The sequence below is a fragment of the Saccopteryx bilineata genome, chromosome 4, assembly GCF_036850765.1.
Source record: "Saccopteryx bilineata isolate mSacBil1 chromosome 4, mSacBil1_pri_phased_curated, whole genome shotgun sequence".
NCBI lineage: Eukaryota > Metazoa > Chordata > Mammalia > Chiroptera > Emballonuridae > Saccopteryx > Saccopteryx bilineata.
The window spans coordinates 150,298,721-150,315,021 of NC_089493.1; the positions used below are offsets into that span (position 1 = coordinate 150,298,721).

General features: G+C 36.0%; 2 protein-coding genes across 6 annotated transcripts in view; one reads left to right on the top strand and one right to left on the bottom strand.

The window, feature by feature from the left end:
* NAMPT (nicotinamide phosphoribosyltransferase) overlaps window positions 1-16,301 on the top strand; it is a 46,881-nt gene that overhangs the window by 26,004 nt on the left and 4,576 nt on the right. For both annotated transcript variants that reach the window (XM_066272227.1, XM_066272226.1), the window contains exons 5-10: window positions 949-1,107; window positions 1,648-1,784; window positions 6,735-6,960; window positions 8,650-8,769; window positions 12,994-13,134; window positions 14,824-14,958. In XM_066272227.1, coding sequence (XP_066128324.1) covers window positions 949-1,107; window positions 1,648-1,784; window positions 6,735-6,960; window positions 8,650-8,769; window positions 12,994-13,134; window positions 14,824-14,958 — 918 coding nt within the window. The remainder of the gene's footprint in view (window positions 1-948; window positions 1,108-1,647; window positions 1,785-6,734; window positions 6,961-8,649; window positions 8,770-12,993; window positions 13,135-14,823; window positions 14,959-16,301) is intronic.
* LOC136333291 (RCC1 domain-containing protein 1-like) overlaps window positions 9,633-16,301 on the bottom strand; it is a 241,734-nt gene continuing 235,065 nt past the window's right edge. For all 4 annotated transcript variants that reach the window (XR_010731004.1, XR_010731003.1, XR_010731005.1 and 1 more), the window contains one exon: window positions 9,633-9,649. The gene's annotated coding sequence lies outside the window, so the exon portion shown is untranslated. The remainder of the gene's footprint in view (window positions 9,650-16,301) is intronic.

The following is a 16,301-nucleotide window of genomic DNA, read 5'->3' on the forward strand; positions in this document are numbered from 1 at the left end:
ACAAATTTGAGGCTGTTTCTAATAAAAGGCTATAAAATAGAAAATTATCCTATTATGAAGAAGGACTGAATTCCCAAGTCATAATAATTAACATGGTTGCCATGATTAAGCATCAGACTTACTTTGGCAGCCAAGGATAAAAGGAAAGCAAGATATAAATCTTATCAGAAAAATAGGAACCTAACAGTTGTTTCATGTCCTCATTTGGGAACTTAAATAGATAATAAGTTATAAAATATTGGCTTTAGAGTTTTACAACATAATGCAGAAATGTTTCATGTGACTTCTTATAATGACTTTTGATAAAAGCCAAGGACATGAAGCATAACTCAATAAGTAGCATTCTCTAGTGCTAAGCAAAAATACCACAAGTATATAACCTACCAATAGTCATACTATATCCAAGGAAAAATTAGGCCCACGTCTACCTAGAGGAGTAAATTAATAACCCTAGATCCATATTCTTCAAGGTGTTGTCCATGGACCACAGTTGGTCCATGAACTATTTGATGCAGGTTCACATTAAATACAGAAATCAAGGATAAGCGTTTAGAAACTTTTTATGGTAATTACATCACGATCCAAGTATGTGTGTATTCATAAAACTATGGATCCACGACAGATTGAAAGTATTTTTAAAAGTTGGTCCTTCATCACAGACAGTTTTTCTGGTACCTATATGTGCTTCTTTGGAGCTTTGATAGAAATGTGACGCTCAAAACTGTTAAAGGCCTGGTGTGCTTTTCCTTTGTATTGCTGATATGAGAGTCGAGCTGTGCACTGTTTCTGGAATGCACGTGCTGGCTTCCTGTTATACAGTTGAACTGTCTAAGTGCTGTTCTTGTAGTATGGAAGTCAGAACATAACTCCAGAGAAAACTAGAATTTTCCGCAGAAAGGACCCAGTATTTTTATGTATTAATATTTGTGGTTAATTTTATTACTACAGACTATTCTTGTTCAGTCCTGGTATCCAATCACTGTGGCCACAAATTCTAGAGAGCAGAAGAAAATATTGGCCAAATATTTGTTAGAAACATCTGGTAACTTAGATGGTCTGGAATACAAGTTGCATGATTTTGGCTACAGAGGAGTGTCTTCCCAAGAGGTAAGAAGCTCTGAAATGATCCTCATTGAATAAAATGTAAATTGTCAGTAGATGACTATCACAGACTTTCTGGGAAGTTAAGGTATTGATAATTGGTCTTACATAGGGCACAATTTGAAATTCCAGAGATTTAGTCAACGGTAAGTACCTACTGTGTGTTAGCCTCCATTCAAAGGACATGGAATATAGCCTTCAACAACTGTTTCTAGCTTTGATGTATTAGCTGAATGGGTGGGTAGACTTATGGACAGGTAGACATAATAATATAGCAGATGACAGATTGTGCTACAGAAATGCATTAGACAAAGGAAGGGAAAACAGGATGTTGGGAAATGGAGGTGGGTCACTATTAAGGAAGTAAGAGTTGAATCCTCAAATACTTAAGAAAAACTGGATCTTTGTCATAGGACCTATTATCTCTGATAATAGTTAAATATCTGTGAGAGTATCGGATGCTAATAATTCTTTGGGAGCTATGCCCTGTACCTCAAGTATGGGTCTTTTTCTTTTTTATATTTTGGTTTATGGTTTATTTTCCAGACTGCTGGTATAGGAGCTTCTGCTCATTTGGTTAACTTCAAAGGAACAGATACAGTAGCAGGAATTGCTTTAATTAAAAAATACTATGGAACAAAAGATCCTGTTCCAGGCTATTCTGTCCCAGCAGCAGAACACAGGTAAAGTTCTGTTTTCATTCTCTTGTTACCTGAATGTAATGTTTTCTGTAATTACTAAGTTTGTTCTCTCTTAGTTTGTTAATTCAGTGGTGTTTTGCTGAACTGCAGAGCCATGTACTCCAGTAAATCTCCATGAATTTAATACAAATTCATTATGTATACTTTGTATAAAGATTAGGATCAGGGAAAGAGAACTTTTAACCATCCCAATAAACAATTTAAGAACTTTTTTCCCACTAGTGTATTGCCATATAGGTTTTTTCAAAGGACTTTTATAACTATTTTATTGCCAAATGCAGATAGATTTTATGTGTTAAATTAAATCTAGAAAACCTGGTCACTATTTCTCCTTTCCTTGCTCTTCTGCACAACCTCACCTATCTTTTCTTTGCAAATTGTCATCTGGACCCAGTGCCCTTAGCTCAGGAGTCAGGAACCTTTTTGGCTGAGAGAGCCATGAATGCCACATATTTTAAAATGTAATTCCATGAGAGCCATACAACGACCCATGTACCTTAGGCAATATCCAATAAAAATTTGGTGTTTTCCTGGAGGATAGCTGTGATTGGCTCTAGCCACCCGCAACCATGAACATGAGCGGTAGGAAATGATTGGATTGTAATACATGAGAATGTTTTATATTTTTAACATTTTTTTATTAAAGATTTGTCTGTGAGCCAAATGCAGCCATCAAAAGAGCCACATCTATCTCGCAAGCCATAGGTTCCCGACCCCTGCCTTAGCTGTAGGTGAGCCAGTAAGCCCTTTTGAGGAAAGGAAGAGTGTTCGGATTCTTCTTATGTTCCCTTATCTGATCACTAAACCACCTCAAGTTGACTAGAAGGCAGTTATAATCTAGGTAGCAGCTGCTTTGATTCTAGAGTTAACATATGCCAAACCTTTTCTCATTCTTATAACATTTATTTACTGTTTGGGGTGATTCTTTACTAAGTGTTATTTATACTTAAATATTGTAGGGTTCCAAAACCAGTAGTGAGTTTAGAATAAAGCTGAGATTTTTATTTACTTATTGATTTTATTTATTGATTTTAGAGAGAGACAGGATGGGGGGAGGAGGGCAGCAAGAAGCAGTGGCTTCTCATATGTGCCTTGACCCGGCAAGCCAGAGTTTTGAACCGGTGACTTCAGCATTCCATGTCAACGCCCCATCTACTGCACCACCACAGGTCAGACAAAGCTGAGCTTTTTTAAAAAAATGAATTATATTTATTAAGCACTTGTTTTATATGATTCAGAAGCTAAGCTTTTATTTAAGAAATCTACTGAGCCTGACCAGCTGGTGGCGCAGTGGATAGAGCGTCAGACTGGGATGTGGAGGACCCAGGTTCGAGACCCCGAGGTCACCAGCTTGAGCACGAGTTCATCTGGTTTGAGCAAAGCTCACCAGCTTGGACCTAAGATCGCTGGCTTGAGTGAGGGGTTACTCTGTCTGCTCTAGCCCCACGGTCAAGGCACATATGAGAAAGCAGTCAATGAACAACTAAGGTGTCGCAATGAAAAATTAATGATTGATGCTTCTCATCTCTCTCCATTCCTGTCTGTCCCTATCTATCCCTCTCTCTGACTCTGTCTCAAAAAAGAAAAAAGAAAAGAAAAGAAATCTACTGAGTACTACAAGGGTTAGAAAGATAAAAAACTGAGCCTATCTTCAGGGTGAAATAGTACACTGGCAACATTCTGCTCTGTTGATTAAGTACTTTTAAAGAGGTGCAATTAAAGTACTCTAGTGGTACAAGGACAAGGGAAGGAAAGGAAGGAATGCATTCCACTGGCAGGATCAAGAAAGATTTTATACAGATGGTATGTGAAATCTTGACTTTTTGAAGGAATGGTAAAATTTAATGGCAGCCACAGGGTCATTCATACTCTAAAAGATGGACCACAGTTAATGCATGCCACCATGTGTCAGGCAGAGGAAGAATGGAAGAGGAGACTGAATGTGCTTAGGGAGTCAGGTAAAACAGGGAACATAGCGTAAGCTGGAAGTCAGGCGAGGGAAGGCTCTCAGCTTCATGCCAGATTATTCTAATTCCACTTTCCAATAGGAGTGGGCATTCAAATTTTTGAGCTAAGAAGCAATGTCAGAGAAATAATTTCAGAAACGTTATTTTGACAGTAGGATATCTTCTGAATTGAAAGAGAAATGAGAAAGTGGAGGCTTTATAGGAAGCCATTGCAGAGTTTTGAGAGATGACAAGGTTCAAAACCAGGTGGCTAAGTGCCTGGAAAGAAGCAGATAAACGAGCAGTGGCTTGGGAGATGAAATTGCTAGCACTTGATTTGAATTGGGGCATAGGAGAGAGTAGATTCAACTAAAATTTATTAGGGTTGCTGTATCAATATAGTCTTACTGTGAATACTACATTTAAACCTAGTGAAACTGAGAAAATTGATCAACAGATAATGGTCTTAGGGTTACAATATTTTTATTTTAGACTTAGATGTATATACATCTTTTGAAACTTAATGTAGTATTCTTGTATTCGACTCTTATTTCAAAGTAATAACATCATGAGTATGGTATTAGAAATCTGAGAATAAATATAGTATCTTTTGGGCTTCCATGTTAGATCGGTGAAAATCCATTTTAGTTCTAGAGTCATGTAATATTTAAGATATTTGTAAGTGTTTGACTCCTCAGTATAGAAGAATATTTCAGATATCCTTAAATATTAGAAAAGTCTTATAAACAGCAGCTTAGTATATAGTGACTCGAACTTTACAGCTGACATCCTGGGTGACCTTGGGCAAGTCACTTATCTCTCTGTTTTTCAGTTCTTACAGCCAACGAAACAAATGGAGGAGCTAAAATTTTACATCTTTAACACCAGAAGGTCATTGATAATAAATGAGCTAACATTTGAAATAACTTTAAAATAAGAACTCTCAATTGTACAGCACTGCCATTGTCATATTTTCTTAAGGAACATGAATCTGGATTTAAAAATATTCAGTTACATGTCTTTTCCCTTAAACTTGGAAAAGTTATCTGATTTGGTACTGGAAATTGGAGTATTAGCATGAGTAGAATTCATTGAATAAATATTTATGATCTTTATTTACCAAATATCATACTAGGAGAGCAGGTGTGACACTTGGATTATGTAGAGCGTGCTATAGGAAATGTAAGTGGGATGAGGAAATGAAGGTGTTCATCTTCCTACCTGAGAGTTCATCTGGAGTACAGAAGCAAAACCTGGAAACCCTAACCACAAGGGTATTTTTTAAAAGCTTAATGTTTTTCACGCACAGAGGTATATACAGGAAGACAGGTCAGAGCCTTCAATCAGACTGAAGGGAGCAGAGAGAATGTAGCAGTTGGGGGAGACTGAAAAGAAGCCATATAGGTGTAGGGGAAAAATTTTCAAACACAAGAGGTGTCATTGTAAAGTCATGGAAAAGAAAACTTCAGGAAAGTTCAAATACCATAGAGAAAGCAAATAAGATAAAGGCTAAAAATGAGCATTTACGCTTGCTGGACGTGATAATCACGTCACAGCGCTAGATGCAGAAGCAGTGAGCTCTCACTGCAGGAGTTCTTTCTTTAGTTACAAAGCTCTCCAGTATTGCTATTCTTTGGTCTTAATCATCTGCCTTCTAAGGAGGACAGTAGTAGTCCTTGATCTTCCCTTAGCTGCAGATGCTTGCTGTGTCAGCCTCCATGGTGGTTTAGAAGAGTGTTCACTGTACTCTCTTTCCATTTCAGACAAGAGTAGTCTCTCTGGGTAGTCAAGTCTTTATATCCCTGAAGGGAGCGTGCTCTGCTGTCCCCAGCATCCCATTGACAGCATGGGAAAATTGTTTTTTTCAAGTCCTTGAGAAAAAAAGGAAAAATAAAAGGAGTTACAAACATAAATTAGTATGACTCCTCAAGCAGCTTTGAGTAAACTTGTCACTGCATAGGGTTCTGTAGTAAATGGGTTGTCTGCTTTTCTTTACTTATGAACATGGGGTAGAGGCACAGGCTAGAAAATTAGAGAAGAAAGAAAAATTGCTTGTCATGAAGAAACGGCAATTTATAAATTTATTCTGTTTAAGAATTTTAAAAATTGTGTACAGGAGTGGGAAGAAGTAGGTATACAGTTGTGAATATACAAAACAGTTTATTTCTGTACTTATTTATTTATTGTGTTATTTATTATTATTAACCTACTTTTGTCCACCCCAGTATTAGTAAACCAACAACTGCTTAAGTTGTGTGTTATTAATCTGGTCAATAAGAAGAACCATTATTGAGGACATTGTAAAAACCACTAAATATTCTTGCCTCAAAACTCTCACACTTTTATTTTCCATCTAAATTATGTTTTGCTCAAACTGAATATTAAAATTCTTATTCCTTGGGGCATATATTAATCTATAAATGAAGTAAATGACTGTTACTGGCCATTTGAAGATAGAACAGGCAAAGAACTAGTTGACTATATGTTTCTATGGTTTAAGTAATTGCCTTTAAGTGTAAGATTTTGAAAGGTAAAAAAGTATCAAATGTATGCTTACTATTATCCATACATGGTTTTGAAAATTCACAGGAGGGAGCCAGGTGCTTCCATTGCCCACCAGATAATGAGAGTCTTCGTCCCTCTTTCTCACTTCTCAGCATAACAAGTGGAATGCATTCAGTAACTGCTTTTTATCTTATTGAGTTTGATTGGGCAGGTTCAGAAATACCCCCCAAAAATTGAATATGACGTAAAATCTAAAGTAACTATTGGAGAGGAGGAATAATACTACTTTCAGTCTTTAAAAAAAATTATTCAAGGGGTGGCTTGATCCAGTCATTCAACTAACATTCTGATGTGCATTCATTAAACTAAATCACTCACTTTCTCTGCATGTTGATGATACAGTATAGTAAACATGAGATATGATTCAGGAACAGGTAATATAGCCGCCTAAGTAAATCTGTATTCTTATTTTGTTTTCTAGTACCATAACAGCTTGGGGGAAAGACCATGAAAAAGATGCTTTTGAACATATAGTAACACAGTTTTCATCAGTGCCTGTATCAGTGGTCAGCGATAGCTATGATATTTATAATGCGTGTGAAAAAATATGGGGTGAAGATCTAAGACATTTAATAGTATCAAGAAGTACAGAGGCACCACTAATAATCAGACCTGATTCTGGAAATCCTCTTGACACTGTATTAAAGGTAAATTTTAATATGTAACTTGCTTATTAAAATGCCTATCAACCAGCTCCATCAACACTACTTTTAATTTTATTTATACACATACCATTTCAGAGCTCTGGACCAGACCCCCTTATTGTAGAGTTGCAGCCCAGAGAGAGTAATAGATTTGCCCAAGGTCACACATTAATAACAGAAAAGAGACCCAAGTTATGGGTTATTTATATGTTCTGTTAAATAGACAGTTAAGTACTATTGAATATTTTCTGCTTACTTTCAAAAGTAATTAATACTATTGCCATTTTAATGAATTCTGTGATCTGGTTACTGAGTTTATGGCTTGTTTCTTTTCCTTTATCACAGTCATTGCTATACCTTTGAAGTTCTTAGTGCAAAAAAAAATATGTGCAAGGTGATGTGGGGAAAAAAATACTTTTCAAGTAATGGTTCTTTAAAGATACTTTGATCATCAGTGTAACAATGTTGGCTTGTCTTTAGTGCTCAGTACTTGGTTTGCCTTCTGAAAAGCACTAAACAAGAGCGGGATATTTGATCCTTACTCCTAGAAAAATATTGCATCAAGTGCTCTAATTAAGCTGTATCATTTAATCTCTGTAAAGATCTTGTGATAAATATTACATTCTCTCTTACAGACAAAGAAACAGACTTAGATAGGCTAAAAGTAACTGCTCAAGGTCAAACAACATGTAAAATAAGCCATTGTCACCTTCTCACTTTACTGCAGTTTCCCAGCTAATGATTAGAGGATAAATTACCCCTTAACAAAAGGGAATATGGAATCAAGGAAATCTTTTCCTGCCCTATTAAGTAGTAGGCCAACCTTAAAGTCTTATCTTAGCCAGCAATATTAACGGATTTGATTTTAGCAAACTTGTTTCATGTTTTTCCTGTTACCTAACAAAAAATGTGTAGACCTAGTTTTAAGAATAAATGGAGTCATCCATATGGAATTTTCTTATTGTCACTCTTAAATCACTTTATTTAGGAAAAGGGAGTGATTGTTGGGAGAAAAATTATCTGATTGATCTTTTGAATCTCTGACCAAACTTTCTGAGAAAGTTTAAGTCAATGTTTAAGTATTCTGGCTGTAACAAAACCTTTAGTAGTTAATGAGGGGTATGATTTACATATTATGCAGTTTGGCTTAAAAAATGGGTGTCATTTTAAAGTAAAAACTTCAGAGAAACTGGGAGCTCATTCTAACTTTGCCTGCATATCACATTTCTCTGAACTTTGTAATTCCAATGGATTTATATTTGTCTTACCAAAACTAAACCAAACTGTTGGGCACAAGCAGAATAAATCCAAATCAAAGGTATAATATGAGTTTGTTCAATGATACTTTCTATACCTTTTTAAACTATTATTACATTTACTGTTTTAAGCTCCTAATGTTAAAGGGTTTTTCTTTTTTTCCTGACTATATAATTTCAAAGATTGAGCCATTTATGGTATAAAATAATTTGATAGAAAATAGCATGTCTGTTTCTAACATTAAAAGAAGAAATTGAGATTTAATTTTAGAAGATTTGTATATAGTGTTGTAAAGTTCTTTAAGTAAATTAATTAAATTGTATATTCTCAAGATTATCCAGGAAAGTCATTTTTTTTAACTTTGCAAAGTTTTTACAATTTTTTTTTTTTTTCAGTTTTAGTTATTTTGTGTTGGGTGTGTCTTTTTCTATACAGGTTTTGGATATTTTAGGTAAGAAGTTCCCTGTTACTGAGAACTCAAAGGGCTACAAGTTGTTACCACCTTATCTTCGAGTTATTCAAGGGGATGGAGTAGATATTAATACTTTACAAGAGGTATGTGTTTGTATGAAATGTTCTAATAAGGTAATCATAATTAAGCTCCTTTTTATTACTTTCATAAACAACACATTTAGCACAGTTGTGATTCTTTTCGTGTTTATAATGGTATATGTGTTTTCTGTTAATTGCTTAAGATTTGTAAATAATAGTAACTTAAAGTATAGAAGTACCAACCAGATCACATGTACATTGTCTTCACTAGCCACCCTGAATGGTAAGTCTAAGGAAATATCACTGTGAAACAAGAAAATGCCAGTCAAGAAACATTCCTTGTGTCTAAAACAAAAAGTCTTGACACTGCTCACATATTTGACACTGAACTTGACACTGCTCACACATTTCAATTTTAATAGAATGGAGTATCACATGCTGTCATTATGTGAAACTCAAATGGTATTAATATGTGCTTTTTCAGAATTATAAAATTGTTCTTCAAAATAAAGCCTGGACTATCATCGCTATTTTTGTTAGATTTAGCCAAATAGTGTTAAGTATTATATTAAAACTTTTGCCTCTTTTATTCTCAAGTAAGCTCCTGAAGAGATGTAATTTCATAAAGTATACTTCTTCAAAGTTAAGGATATTGCTGATTTCATAGTGTGGACTGTCTGCTTTATAAACCACTAACAATGATTACATATATCAGTCTCTGGAGGTGTCCACTTGTTTAACACAGCTTACCAAAAATTCTTCTATTTGAAGAGTTTGGTGTGGTTAGAGTAAGATCAGTACCCAAAATATAGTTTGTTTTCCAAAGACTTATTTAAAAGTAAGAACTACTGCCTGAGCTGTGGTGGCGCAGTGGATAAAGCATTGACCTGGAACGCTGAGGTTGCAGGTTTGAAACCCCAGGCTTGCCCGGTCAAGGCACATACTGTACTAGAAGCAACAATGAGTCGATGCTGCCTACTCTCCCCTCACCACCCCCTGTTTCTTTCCCTCTCTCTCACCCCCCCTCTCTAAAATCAATAAATCTTAAAAAAAAAAAAAAAAGAGGTAGAGCTCCTGATTATAACAAACAGTACTTCTGTGGTGATGTGGATTTAGAGTTGCAAAACGAGATGCCTGGAATAGGTTTCTTGCAGTAACAGAAATGAAGCTTCTTCCACCAAATCTCCCAAAGTGCTTGCCTGAGAAAAGTGTAAACTCCCCCAGACTCCTCTAAGACATTTGGTGTTGGGACGTTAGGGGCTTTCATGTGGAAGCAAAAGAAGAATAGAAGAAAAGTGGAGTAAGGAGGAGGAGGAGGACTTGGTTACTGGAGTCTCAGCTGGCACATGTAACTGCTGGGGTCTCCTTAGCTCAGCTGAATTAAAGGTTTCTTTTCCTGGCATCAGCTAAGAACTATTACCTATTCTACATTTAGACAGTTTAGCAGGTACCCTCCTTTCCCCCTTTCAGATGAAGACACGTGGGCAGGGTACTGTACCAATTTCCAAAAATTACCATTAGCTCCATGCTTTTCCACTGATGTCTGCCCTTCCGTCTTCCAGAGGTGAGCTTTTTAAGTTGGCTTGTTCAGTCAGGTCATTGTGAAATACAGATGTCCTCATGTGTTAATTTACCAAAAGGGTGACCTACTTTCTTCATATTGGAGGTGGGTCAAAATAAGTTTTCAGATGCAGAAAGGAGAATTTCTACAATGGTTTTGCTTTGTTTGTATATGTATATATTTTTTTAGGTGACTTAATTTTGACAAAATGAAAAATATGTTTTATTTCAAACAACTGACTTTTTCATTGACTGTTTAGCCTAACTTTTTGGGTTGCTATTCAGTCAGTCTTCCCTGGGTCATCCCCAGGAAGTTCACAGTGAGAGCCTGCTCTCCTTTGTGTGCACCAGAATCAGTCTGCTTCTTTACAAAAAGAGGCACAGACCTCTTTTGTGTTGGACAAAACACAGATTGTCTTTCTATTTGTATATGTTTCAGTTAGGATTCAGTCATCTCGATTATCATGGAAACATCTTCATTGGAGTGTTGCTAATAATGTTAAAATGATAACAAATTGTCAAAATTGGTGAGAAGATTTCTTTGCAATAAAGTAACACGTATTTTTAAACACTTTTCTTTCCGTTAGCTATCCTATTCTTTCCCTAGAACCCTTTTCTCTACCTCTCTAGGAAATTTCTCCTGACCCTCACAGCTTTGTCCAGAGACTAAATAGAAAATGTATGTAAATTTTAATTAGAGGAACGCATTAATTTTTTTATTTAAATATAATGTATTGTGAAAACACATAGATCATAATGCATGAGTCAGATATATGGTTGTGATAACAAAAATCATAATTTAAATGCTATTAAATTGCATAACGTGACTTATTTCAGGTAGATACCTTGGGCAAAAAAAAATAAGAAAATGAAAAGTAATGTCTGTTTAACAGTTACGTTTTGTCAAGTCAGACTTCCTTCTGATATGTGTAAATATTTTTAAGTAGTAAATTTTTTCCCTAATTCTGTAATTTCCTGTACTTCTAACACAAGAGTTTACTTAAACTTTAAATTGTCTGTATTTTGTAACTTTTGGTGCAACTATAGGAAGAATATCTTAAACTGGGCCAGAAATACAGAACTGTGAGGTTACGTGATTACTGGTCTTTGTAATTTCCTCATTCTTATACTTCTGAGGCATATCTAAAATCTTGTGACAGGTCTAAAACGATTTCCTCTTTTTTTTTTTTTCTTTTTAACTAATCCACTTTATCCTCCATCTATATGTTTTCCTTTCTTTTCCTCCTTTTTTTTTTTACTCTATGCATTTCTTCCATATTGAAATTCACTCTTTTGGAATATGCTTTACATTTCATATTATTTTATAAGGTTTTTATTGTTGTTTTAGTTCACAATCATTTCAATGAATAATCTGAATTCAAGCCCTTTGGATACTTTTCGTTTAGGTGTAATAACATCACTTTAAAATAAGTTGTGTGTTTTCATCTTGATTCTTCCATATAGTAGTAAATTTAGATGGTTTGGATTTAAGAAGAAAGTTGCCTTTATAAATGTGAGATTATTAAGAGATGAATATCATTGGACTATATATTTTTATTGTTCATTGTTGAAAATGATAGATGTCAGATCAAGATGCTTAATATTTGAGGGGAGTATGGTGAATTTATATTAATGATTTACATACAACTATTAATGCTTATGGTTTTCTAATCACTTCTTAAAGTTCTGTTTCAATAAAATCGAATCAGACTTTCCAATATTTCCTTTAGTCTGTTCTCATGAAATTAAAGGAATGGTTACTAAATTTGATTTCACTTGTAATCTTCTATCATAAAAGTGATTGAATATGTTAAATAAGACAAATCCTAAGTGGATAATTCCTACTTAGAAAAAGAAATATAAATGACAATAATTAGCTTAATAAACTAATGCAGCTTTTTAATTTGAATTTATTGGGGTATAGGTTTTAACTGTACAACTCAAAAAACATCGCCTGCATACTCTATATAACTTTTAAATTTTAACCCCTTGAAAAACCATTTTTGCTACCTGAACTATATGTTCACACAGGTCTCTCTAGCTGACTTGTAGGTGATCATTCTGCCAAAAATGATCCAATGACAAATGTTAATGCCCAGTCTATTCATAATTTTGTTTATGGTACTGGAGTTCTAGTGAGAATAAAATCACTCTGCCATTGGCTGAACTGACATGTAGGAGAGAGTATTTTTTATTGTTTTGCCACCAATATCTGTTAATTTTTTTTAAATGCCCCGTTATATATGATATGCATTATGACATGTGATAGCAGGCATTGTTATGTATGGGGAGTGATTAGAGTCATTCCCAGAGTGTAGTCCTTTGGGGCAAACATCTGGGTGCCATTGCTTGTGCTCCAGGCCTCTGTGCAGCAACTGTAGGAGGCAGATAAGAGAAGTTACCCAAGTAGCCTTAGATATTTATAGCCAATTATTTTCACTCTTTCTCTTTTCCTTTATTTCTCCAACCCTAACCACAATTACAATGCTGATAACAATGTAAATTCAGAGACTATGAATGAAATTCCTTTCCTCCACACTTAAGCCTCACGTCACCCTTTTTTGTGGGATATACCTTTGTATAGGCTTTATTTTTATCTCATCATTTACTATGTTATATGACAACTCTAGAATGGTTTATTCATCAGTATGGCCCATGGAAAATTACCTCCTTTTTCTTCCAGATTACTTAGGTTTTTTGTTTGTTTGTTTGTTTTTAACCTTCTAGATTATAGAAGGCATGAAACAAAAAAAATGGAGTATTGAAAATATTTCCTTTGGCTCTGGTGGAGCTTTGCTACAGAAATTAACAAGAGATCTCCTGAATTGTTCCTTCAAGTGTAGTTATGTTGTAACCAATGGCCTTGGGGTAAGTCCTTTAACTTACTCCTGTTTTAGTACCTTCTTTATGTATCTACCGTATTTTTCGCTCCATAAGACGCACTTGATCATAAGACACCTGGGGTTTTAAGGAGGACAATAAGAAAAATAATATTCTGAACCAAACAGTGTGTTAAAATATTTAATAAAATACCATATTTTTCGCTCCATAAGACACACAGGCATTTTCCCCTCCACTTTTGGGGGGGAAAAGTGCATCTTATGGAGTGAAAAATACAATAGGTAGAATGCAGTTATTGAATGCAAGAATCGAAGGATAATATGGTCCTGAATCACTAATACATTGTCAGGTATCACTGACCTTGACTCAAAAAAAAAGGAAAGAAAAGAAACATGAGGTAATTAACTTGGTTTAGGAGACTAGGAAAAATAAGATGAGAGATTAGGAGACAATGCAGGTCAGTCCTTTTCCACTGCTTTGGTATATAACTTTGGATCAAAAAGTTGACCATATTTACGAAAGTGGAGTATGAGATTGGAATTGTGATACCAGAATCATGTTCTAGTACCCTTAGAATAGGGGAACCCAAGCTGCTAGGCAGCTGAGCAGCAATCCCCCATCTCTTCATACGCTCTTGAGAGTCTGTGGTTTGGTCCCCTGCTTTATCCACCTCATCTTTTCTTTGGAGAGCTCTGGGGTTGACCCATTTGCTTCTCCTTTCAAAGCTATCACTAGTCACTTACTGTTTTGCCTCTTACCTTCTGATCCTGAAACAAACATTCAGCTCCTAGGTTCTGTAGGTCTTTTTTGCTTCTGTTTTTTTTTGTTGTTGTTGTTGTTTTGTATTTTTCTGAAGCTGGAAACTGGAAGAGACAGTCAGACAGACTCCCGCATGCACCCAACCAGGATCCACCCAGCATGCCCACCAGGGGCGACGCTCTGCCCACCAGGGGGTGATGCTCTGCCCCTCCGGGGCGTCGCTCTGCCGTGACCAGAGCCACTCTAGCGCCTGGGGCAGAGGCCAAGGAGCCATCCCCAGCACCCGGGCCATCTTTGCTCCAATGGAGCCTTGGCTGTGGGAGGGGAAGAGAGAGACAGAGAGGAAGGAGGGGGGGTGGGGTGGAGAAGCAAATGGGCGCTTCTCCTATGTGCCCTGGCCAGGAATCGAACCTGGGTCCCCCGCACGCCAGGCCGACACTCTACCGCTGAGCCAACCGGCCAGGGCTCTTTTTAGCTTCTGATAGTAACAACGTGATCAAGTAAAAAGTAAGAAAATGGGAAGGTTTTGAAAGGAAAGTCTTTACCTTAGTAAAATCCTAGTTTTGCAGCCACAGATTATATCATTCAGTTGACATAGATTTGTTTTTTAGTATCATCAGTTTAAAGACAATTTATAATATAAAAGGGATAACCTTAAGGATCACATGTTAACCTCAAATACTTCCTACAGAAGAAGTATTTAGTATTCGGTGGTAAGAAAGGATAGCCATGATTTAGATTTTGTTTTTTCCTAACAAAGGACTAACTCTGTCCTCTAAAACAGGCCAGAGTTATGTTTCTAAAAGCCCAGTGTGGAATGGTTTCATTATACCTATAAACTGCCTTAAAATTTATATATAAATTATATGTATAGTTTTTTTGTTGTTGTTTTTTAATAGGAGTTGAATGGCCATTTCTGACAATTAGTCTTTTTTTCTTTCTAAATTTGGATTCCAGATTAATGTCTTCAAGGACCCAGTTGCTGATCCCAACAAAAGGTCCAAAAAGGGCCGATTATCTTTACATAGGACACCAGCAGGGAACTTTGTCACAGTTGAGGAAGGAAAAGGAGATCTTGAAGAATATGGTCATGTATGTATCTATGCTGATTGGGTTTGTTTTGTCCCCCCCCCCCCTTTTTTTTAACCGTAGTTGCTTGGCTCTCTCCAAATTAAGAATGGAGGCTTTTATGTTGTATTTTAATTTTAAATTATTTTCAGAATGATTGTTTCTGAAGATGAATACTTAAAGGATGCTGTTCTTATACTTCTCATAGTTATTTATATTATAGTAAATTTGGTAATTCTAATATATAAAACAAAGGCTTTCCAAATTCTAAAATGCTATTAAAGATAGTTCTGTTCATAAAGCAATAGAAATTAATTTAGATGGTTTTCTTTAGTCTCGTTTGATTCTCACAGCAACTCTATGGGCTAAAAGGCAAATTATGTTATGTTAATCATGTAAGGTATAAAATGGTTACTGCCATGTTGTAACCAATGGCCTTGGGGTAAGTCCTTTAACTTACTCCTGTTTTAGTACCTTCTTTATTTATCTACCATATTTTTCGCTCCATAAGACGCACTTGATCATAAGACACACCTAGGGTTTTAAGGAGGACAATAAGAAAAAACATATTCTGAACCAAACAGTGTGTTAAAATATTTAATAAAATACCATATTTTTCACTCCATAAGACACACAGGCATTTTCCCATTGTGACTTGATTCAGATCACATAACTAACAAATGATGAAACCTGGATGTATGGCCAATAGCCATGGCTGTCAAGGCCGTGCACATGCAGTTTCCCATTGGATTCTGGCAGATGGCAAAGAAACAGTGGAGCCAAAAAATGGTGGGCCATTCCTTTATTCTAGCCTCACACTGGCTGGCGAATAAACATACACAGGGCTCCAAAACCCTGACACATTCTCAGGTTCCACAACCAGGAGAATTTTCTCCAGTTTTTCCTAGAATCAAAGGCTCCCACCAGTCTCGGTCACCTCTGGTTCCCCATCTGCACACCTTCTCCCTTCTCCTCTCTGCACAAACTGGCTTCTCCTTCAGCACCCTGCCCTCTTGGTTTCCTTTCTTCCTCCTTCTCCTTTCTTTTTAAAACTTTTCAGCACAAAAACCCCTCCTCCAGCAGACATTAACATAACAATGGCCAAACCCACAAATTTTACAAACTCATTTGCCCAAGACTGGACTTAACCAAGTCTTTTGATTCAAGTCAGCTAAATTGGAAAAATTCATAGTATGCTAGAGTAGTTCATATGATCTTATGCAGTGTTTTTCAACCACCAGTCCACCAGAAATTTTGTGCTGATTCACAAAAGAGTCAACCACCCTGATATTGTATGAAGATTACAGGCCCAATGATCTTAATTCAAGATCATTGGGCCTGTAATCTTCATTAGTTCATAAGTGAAC